General features: G+C 45.8%; 1 protein-coding gene across 1 annotated transcript in view; it reads left to right on the forward strand.

Moving 5' to 3' along the window:
* The window catches only part of BARX2 (BARX homeobox 2), a 35,587-nt gene extending 27,522 nt beyond the window's left edge, over positions 1-8,065 (forward strand). Inside the window, exons 2-4 of the mRNA XM_072884705.1 lie at positions 3,579-3,876; positions 6,486-6,570; positions 7,795-8,065. Coding sequence (XP_072740806.1) covers positions 3,579-3,876; positions 6,486-6,570; positions 7,795-8,046 — 635 coding nt within the window. The 3' untranslated portion in view covers positions 8,047-8,065. The remainder of the gene's footprint in view (positions 1-3,578; positions 3,877-6,485; positions 6,571-7,794) is intronic.
* The last annotated feature ends 241 nt before the right edge of the window (positions 8,066-8,306 follow it).

An 8,306-nucleotide genomic window follows, 5' to 3' on the forward strand; every position in this document is an offset into this window, starting at 1 on the left:
ACTTTGGGATAACTAGATCCAGAACAGGACACTGAACTTCGAGATCACAAAGAAAAAAGCCTAAGTTAGCTAGTGCAACTTAGAGGCTAGCTCTTTCTGGTTTACTCTGTCTGCAAGGCGAGTTGGCTGCTAAAGCATTGCCCCCTTTCTGGCCAGCAGCTTTCCCCCCAGAAATTATCTGCAGCCTTGAACCCCACGTCTTTCTTTAAATGCTGTCCTTACTCTACACCCTAAGCATCTTCTGTCTTCATCAGGCTGTGGGCAGAAAGCTGAGAAGTCTTGTATACGGCTGGGCTGAACATCAGCAGATGCTTTCGTTATTTATGATGGTTTCTAAAAGCACTGTCGCAACTGTCGAACCATAAGCAAAGGCTTCTCTTATGAGCACAAATTACAAACAAATATAAGACACTTGGTGTCAACAGCCTCACAAATCTGTTCACCACCTGGAGCTCCAAGCAACTCAGCAGTTGCAAACCACTACTTGCACAGAAGTAGAACAGCGGTTTCAGAAGTGCCGTAAGTAAATATGTGTCCTGACGTGGGCACCAAAAATAAGCATGTGCTGAGCTTTTCTGAGCGTTTGGCCAGGTCACAGCTGCTGGCTGCTGAACATTTTGGAAAATGTATCCCCTCATTCAGGTGCTCAGCCCTTGAAAACGTGGACCTGAACAACTCCAATGTCATCTGCTTCTCTAATAACCAGCCACTGTTTCACCCTGCAAAAATAGCCAAGTTCTTGCTGCTGATCTTGGAAGGAGGAAAGCAGTTCTTTTATTTCTGATCCTACCTGACGATTAGAAAAATAGCCTGAAGAGTTTGATGGAGGCAGATCTTAAGCCCTGGGACCACTGTAGCTAGCCTCCCCCCACTCCAAGCAGTCCCACATGCTGCTACCATGCCATACGGGAAAGCAAATAACCCTGATTGCTCTGATATCACATACCTTTTGCTGACCTCCCTTGAAGAGAGTTCCTTGTAAAAATGCTTTTGTCCAGAGGTTTCAGTCACTTGGAGCCTTGCAGGGGTTTCTGAGCTCTGGTGATTTATTACTCCTTCGTAATCTTGAGGTTTATGGAGAGCCCTGCTGGAAATATACAGGGGTACAAGGGTAAAAGTATCAATTAACCAGTGATCTGGTGCCAAAAGCCACCCATGTGCAAAGGACAGGAGTGGGGTTTCAGGCTATGAGATAAGGCTCGGAGAATGAACCTGCAGGGGAGCAGGAGCTGTGTGACGGGAAGGTTTGAGCCAGGACCCCCTAACAGCAGGATAAGGGTATGCAATAAGGCTGGATCCGCTCCTTTAAGGCATGCAAGCTAGGGCATCAGTTTTCAGTCTCCTTATTCAGAGCAGGTTGGAACTGGGATCCGTGAAGTCTCTTCTCTCAGAGCCTCTGTGAACGAGAGCAGTAATGCAGAAGAGCAGTAGTGCAGAAGGGCCGAGTCCCAGGACCGCTGCCACATGCAGACCATCAACACACCTCATCGCTCACCCGGGAACATCTCTTACGGCGGAGGTGGCTTCAGGGTTCCTGCATAGGACTCTTGCAATGGAGGTGCCCTTCAAGAAGGGAAGAGGGGCTGATTATTTTCAGCAAATTTGGCTGAAACAGAGGAAGTCGTCTCTTCTGTTGGTGGGTCGGCATTTCTTTTGCTATCCCGCGATGGCAGAAACTAACTGTAGTGGGTATTGGCAAGGAGGATATAGACTATGGGAGCAGGATCTGTTTTACCTTCTGCGTAGCTGGCTGGTGTCAGTGGGTGCATAAATATCAGTGAGGGCAGAATTAGTAGTGTAAAGCAAAGGACAGCCCGGTCGATCCTAATTTATGATCTCTGAACAGCCACTGAGGTTGTAAATCAAGGCAGAATTTCTGCCAGGTTACTTGGTGATGCTGTAGATCAGCACGGACTTCAGCTGAAAAAAATCCTCAGAAAGAGAAGGTAGATAATGCTTTACACAAGCTAAAGGTTGGCTTGGCAATTCTGATCTCATCTCTCAAGTACTTCCTTGGTGGTTGAAGTGGAATAACTTAAATTTAATGGAAATATTTTGATTTTTAGTGTTGCAGAGATGTGGAGGAGAAAGCAAGGCCTAAGTCCCAGTCTGCGTAAACCCTGGTCTGTAGTCACAGTCTTGCTTAAATCCCAGTCTATTGGGATTTACAGTGTTTTGGCAATAGTTTTCCAAGCTTGCTTTGTAAGCAGCTGGATTTTACACAACTTAAACAAGCAGTTGCGGAGAGAAGCCACAATCAACGAACTGTGTGATTCTTTGGTGTACCCTGTGCACTGCAGCTTACCTGGGACCTGATTTATGCGATCACAACCCTTCACTTGGTGGAAGAGGGTAAGGAATGCAGGTCATTAGCAGGCCAGGCTGGCAACTCCTTTGTTCCACTGTGACGAGTTACTCACCAAAATAGACTCATTGAGGTCTACAGATCATTATTTTCATTAGTGGTGATTCATATTAGGAGTTTCACAATCAGGCCTCCTGGTGTAATATGTTCCTTTCCACAGTACCATTTATCTAAAGATCTCAGAATACTTTATGTACATCAAACTTCAATCCATGTTTTACCACCAGTGAAGCAGGTAAGGAGGATTGTTTCCATTTCGCAAATGAGGTAAACTGAGGTACGGAGCGAGAAAGTGACTCGCCCAAGACTGTGCGTGTTGGTTGCAAAGTTGTATAGAGTGCTATCTTGCAACAAGTGTACGTTTCCCATACACGGCCCTATTTCCCTGCCCAGAGTTTAAAGGAACATTTGATTTCCTGGGGCTAAGGCTGAGCAGAAATCTGTCTATAGCTGTAAATTCAGAAGGTCTGATGTGAATCAGAACTTCCTCTAGTGTTTGGGAATGTTTAGATTTGTCATCCCAGACTGGCCCTGACCTGAAGGGATTGGAGCAGAACTGTGGGGGTTTTTTTAGGGCTGGTATCAACTGGTTGGTATAAGAAGTAGAGTTAAGAGTCAGGGAAGAACTCTGCTTCCGATCTATTCATCCTCATCTGCCCGTGTGGTCAACGGGGTCAGTATAGACAGCGGAGGATGAAAGTGTGATTCATCTGACCCTTTCAGTTACCTACTAGAGGATGAGATGAATTGTGACTTGAACTCCATTGTCTGTTGCCTGTAAAGGGAGATTAGGTAACTATCTCAAGTGAACCCTGTCTTCGTGTCCGCAGAGAAGCAGAGTTGCATGAAGGGGGACAGATTTCATCGTTCGCTGAGTTTAATCTCTTGTGGTAATTAGACAGATGACTTCAATAGTGTGTATTACAATAGTCCCTATAAAAAAAGAGAAAAAAAGGCAATGGAAACGCAGGCCCTCCTTTCCCTATGCTAGGGAAATGCACATCAAGACTCCCAGCCCAAGGAAAGCTAAACACATGCAATTTGAAACAGAACAGGTCCAGAGAGGGGAATTGACTTGGTTGTGGTCATTTAACAAGTGGGTGGCAGAGCCAGGGAAGGTATTCTTCTCTCCTTACTCACTCCAGTGCTCCCATTACTTAAGCATATTGCCACTGAACTGGCCTTTATCCACCTCTGCTTCCCTCCTTGCCAGGGTCCCCTTCTCTGAGGGCATATCCTCTCATCTCCGTCATCACCAGGCAGCCCTCCGTGGTCCCTCACCTTGTCCCAGCTGCCACCAGCTCCCGCGTGCTGCCAGCCCAGCCCTCCTCGGGGACTTCAAGCTCAGAGACACCTGCCAGCGAGACCCATGTCAGCAGCGAGTCGGAGGCAGAGCAGCCCGTGCCTCGGTTAAAAAAGCCACGCCGGAGCAGGACCATCTTCACGGAGCTCCAGCTGATGGGCTTGGAGAAGAAATTCCAGAAGCAGAAGTATCTGTCTACCCCTGACAGGTAGGTCAGTCTCTTACTCTAGGAAAAGGAATGAGCAAAAGGGCTGCTCTAGCCCTGCTCAGCTGTTCCTATACCGAATGCTCCCTGGCTGTAGTGTGCTCCCTTCTAGCTCCACAGAGATGCCTCTGCCGTTGGCCAAGGACATGGGGCAGATGACCAGATTCAGTTTCAAGGCTAACTTTTCCTGGGATCAAAGGTGACATGAATAGATTACATCGATGGAAATGCCATGTGGTGATACATGTGCTTTCTAGCAGGCATCCAGGCTCAGACATAGGCAAGGTGCAGAGCAGAAGGCTCTCTGTCTTTCGCATTCCTACTGCACACTTGAAAAAAGGTGGGGCCTGTCTCCTCCTGGGGTCTGGTGGTGGAGGGCTGTGTGTCCATGGCAGCTGAGAGGCTGCCTGTAGGTAGCTTCAGCTGGCTGCTGAACTAGCTTTCATCTAGCAAACTGGGGTCGCAATTCAGTGAGAAGGTGGTGGCCTGTCCATTGGCTGGAAAACAGAGGGTTGCATAAAGTTGAAGGCTACCTTGTCTTTGTGAAGGAAAAGGCAAGTTCTTAGGGACTACTTGGTACCGAATGGACAAACTAAAGTAAGGAGAGGTTTTTATCTTTTTTTAAAGGCTTTGAATCCTACTCTGCAACTTTAAATTACAGGAAAAAGACCTGTCCGATTCCTATTAAGTTTGTAAACCTAGGGAGGGTTTGAAAGGTACACCAGACCTTGAACTCCACAGGTGGCAGTGTCCCAGTATTTAAACTGGTTTTGAAGATTGACATTCTCCGCTCATACTGCCTGTCACCAAAGCCAAGGATCGCAGCTAGACCAAATTTCGTGGTCACGGCCAGGCCGTCTCGTACAGTTTCAGAGTTCCTAATGTACTGACTCCTCACAGCTTCACATAACCAGATGGTTGACACCGTTGATGAAGCACTTGAGGCTCTTAATTAATTTTGTGGTATGACTGTTCCTTGGCTTTGTACGTGTTTGAGGCTGATGAGCAATTCCTGTCCCTGTACCGCTTCCCCTCTGTTTGTTTCCTCAAGTTTCTAGGCAATGCTGGTTACGCTAATGTGTGTGGCAAGAGATGGTAACTGGTTGCAGGTAATCAAAGGGTGATAAGACGTGTGCACTAAGGCAGGAGTTAGTCAAGCAGTGTTTGTCAGCTCGTGGCTGGAAACGTGATGGCGAAGCAGTGGGTTGCGATCTGCATTCACTCCTGCAGCTTTTGGCCTGGGCACAAGATTGTGCCGCTTGGAGGGAAACTGAAGCACCTGGTTTATTAGTAGTAGGGGAGTGCAGTACAACGGGATAGTGCCTCTGCTAGCTTCTGCTTCTCAAATAACAGGGATGGTATCTTTAAGTCAATGGGACGTCTCACAGACATTAGGTAGTGGCATGGGCAGCAGGCAAACCAAGCCTGTAGGTCTAGAGTGAATCCAACGTGGGGGAAAAGCATGAATCCATGAGTGTGTGTTTGAGCACAGAGGGCTGGTGTGGGGTACGTAGGTGTTTGTAAATGTAAGAATGAGTCTGACTGCCCTAGGAGCCCAGCTGAAACAAAAGTTTTATTATGAAAAACTTGGCCTTGACAAATACGTTTCCCCATCCAAAGGCAGGGAAATATTTTCCCAAAAGTTCACACAATCCAGAACACCTTGGAATGTGACTCTGACTTTGAGCTGTCCCACCTGCAGGGCTTGTGTGACTCTGTGGGGCACTTGCCCAGCATTGTTGAGGATTTCCAACTCCGTCCGTTGTGCAACTCCATTACAACACTGCCAGATGCGTGGTGCTGTCACTTGTGGGGAAGGATAAAGAGTTGCTCTGAGCTGCATTTCCTTCATATCCTGGGTTTTAATACAGAAATAATGAATGGTTTCAGATGAACTTGCACAGGTTGGAGATTTGTGGAGGATGAATCAGGATTATGGGCTGTCTGCCACATATACCCTTAAGCTATACACACAAATAATAAATTCATTTATAAGCCTAAATTGCCTATAATAGCAGAATGCATAAAAAATTAATAGATTTAGATGTACTACTACTCCGTGAGAAATGAGAAAGTATTATTATCCCCATTATGTAGGTAGTGAAGAAGAAATACGATGCAAAGAGCAGCACTCTCAAAGGCAGACTGATGCTGGGTGTCTTGGTTCTTACGTGTTTGCTTCAGACACCAGAGACCTGGTCTTCAGGGATGTGGTCTACCAGTAGCTCCCTGCTTCAGATACAAACGTGGAGTGGCAGCAGTTGGAGTACAGCAGGCTTGTGTTTCAAAGAGGGCAGGCAAACTTCTACAACTTCTAGGCTTGCTCGTTTGGCTTGCCAGCGGTCACAGAGGAGAAAAGAGAACAGATAGCCTGCCAACACCTACATATTCTTGCTTCTTCCGTAAGAGCATCTATCTTTGCATGCTAAATTCACAGTGGTTTACCACTTTTGTCAGACCTTTTCTCAAAGTAACAGATTAGAGAGACTAATAGCCATCTTTTCCAGCTGTCCTACTGTTGTATGCTCTTACAGTGTTGGATTGGCCGCACCTGACTTCTGAGCTCTTCTCCTCCTCCATGAACTCATTTCAATGTCTGTCTTGTCTTCCAGGCTTGACTTAGCCCAGTCCTTGGGGCTGACCCAGCTCCAGGTGAAGACATGGTACCAGAACCGTAGGATGAAGTGGAAGAAAATGGTAAGTGGTTTGTTACCATTTCTGCATGGACTTTAAACTGATTTCAAAAGAACAGATTTGGAAGCTGAGCATAGCGTCAGTGACCTGTATCTATTTATACCAAATTTTCTTTTATTCTTGATCACTTTTTTTAGAAGCATACTCTTTTAAAAAAGTTTATACTGCAACATATGTGGTGGGCTAGAGGGACCATAGGCAGTAGGAAGTACGCAAGGCAAAGGGATGAAAGAAATTAGAACAGAACAGAGGGAAGAACCAAAATATCTCCCTCTGCATTTTTGGCATTCCTGTGATCTTAATGCTTGTGGGATTGGTTATGCGCATAGACAAAAAAGATTGTATTGCTCCATGGAAACCAACGCAGTTTTGAGAGCTAATATCATTATTTCTTGCTTTTCATATCTTCCTTTCACCTCTTTCACTTATTCCCAGCTTCATGGCCCTTTTCCAGTGAAAATGCTTTTAGCAAGGACAACTGTCCGATAAATCCTGGTGGGAACCATGATGCTGTGACATTCTCCAGTGGAGATGTTTATGTATTCTGATCTGGGAGAGGAGATGCAGTTCTAGCTGTGTCTTTGAATGTATGTGACAGCTGCAGAAGTCACTGCCACTTAAAACAAATTTGGGATTAGCTTGGATACAGATCTTTGGTTGGAAGTGTCTTGTTGCTGCAGTGATGGTGTGAAGGGAGAGGGAATTAAACATAGGAACAGACCTGTTTTGCTGACTCCCACCTTTTTATACAGATGAGAGGGGTCTCGTGTATTTTAATGCAGGTGTTACAAAAAAATAATAAAGGCTACTTCAGAAGCCAAAGAGGCTGGGGAAAAGGCAGTCAGAGGAGATCCTGGCTAAGGTTTATGACTGTTCTTACTTGGGCTTTGAATAAAGGAAACACTCAGGAAAGGAACCGAATTCTGCATAAAATCTTCTCTGAGTGTTGAGGACTGTGTGCATAGGTTGCTTTTGGGCCTCCCATAGGAACTGACTTAGACACCTCCAGAGTTTGGGTGTCCTTGCTGGTAATGTTTGCATTTCATTTTATTTATATGAGCTGATGGGTGAGCTCACTCCGTGAATGCAGGGCGTTTCTATGAGGCTGAAATGGTGACCAAGTCATGGATTAACTTTGAGGTCAAAGCCGAGTTTCATCCTTCTCTAAAGGATGTCTCACAGCAGTGGAGTTCAGATTGATCCTGACGGTTCATCTCTTTGCTCCAGGTGCTGAAGGGTGGACAGGAAGCTCCAACAAAGCCCAAAGGCCGTCCAAAGAAAAACTCCATTCCCACTTCGGAGGAAATCGAAGCAGAAGAGAAAATGAACAGCCAGGCTCAGAGTCAGGAGCTGGAGGGAACTCAAGCCCCCGAGGAGCCTAAATTGACAGAGGAGAAGCCAGAAGTCTCTTTGGAAACAGAGAAGTCTCCAGAACATATACCAGAGCCCTCCTCAGAGGAGACTACGCCATTAAGTTAAAAGGGAAAGCAAGGAGGGAAAGGGGAAAAAAGAAAAGCAAAAAAAGATAAAAGAGAAAAACCAAAACCAAATATACATATGTGTATATATATATTTAAATATGTATGTAATTGTGTGTGTGTACATATATATATAAATATATATATATATATATATGTAGACCTTGTGTAAAAGTCTAAAGATTGGTCACTTTGTGCCTTTGGGAATCGGCCATCATGGGCCACGGTGGAACAAAGACATCCCGTGTGAGTGGTGACGAC

The sequence above is a fragment of the Ciconia boyciana genome, chromosome 20, assembly GCF_034638445.1.
Source record: "Ciconia boyciana chromosome 20, ASM3463844v1, whole genome shotgun sequence".
Lineage (NCBI taxonomy): Eukaryota > Metazoa > Chordata > Aves > Ciconiiformes > Ciconiidae > Ciconia > Ciconia boyciana.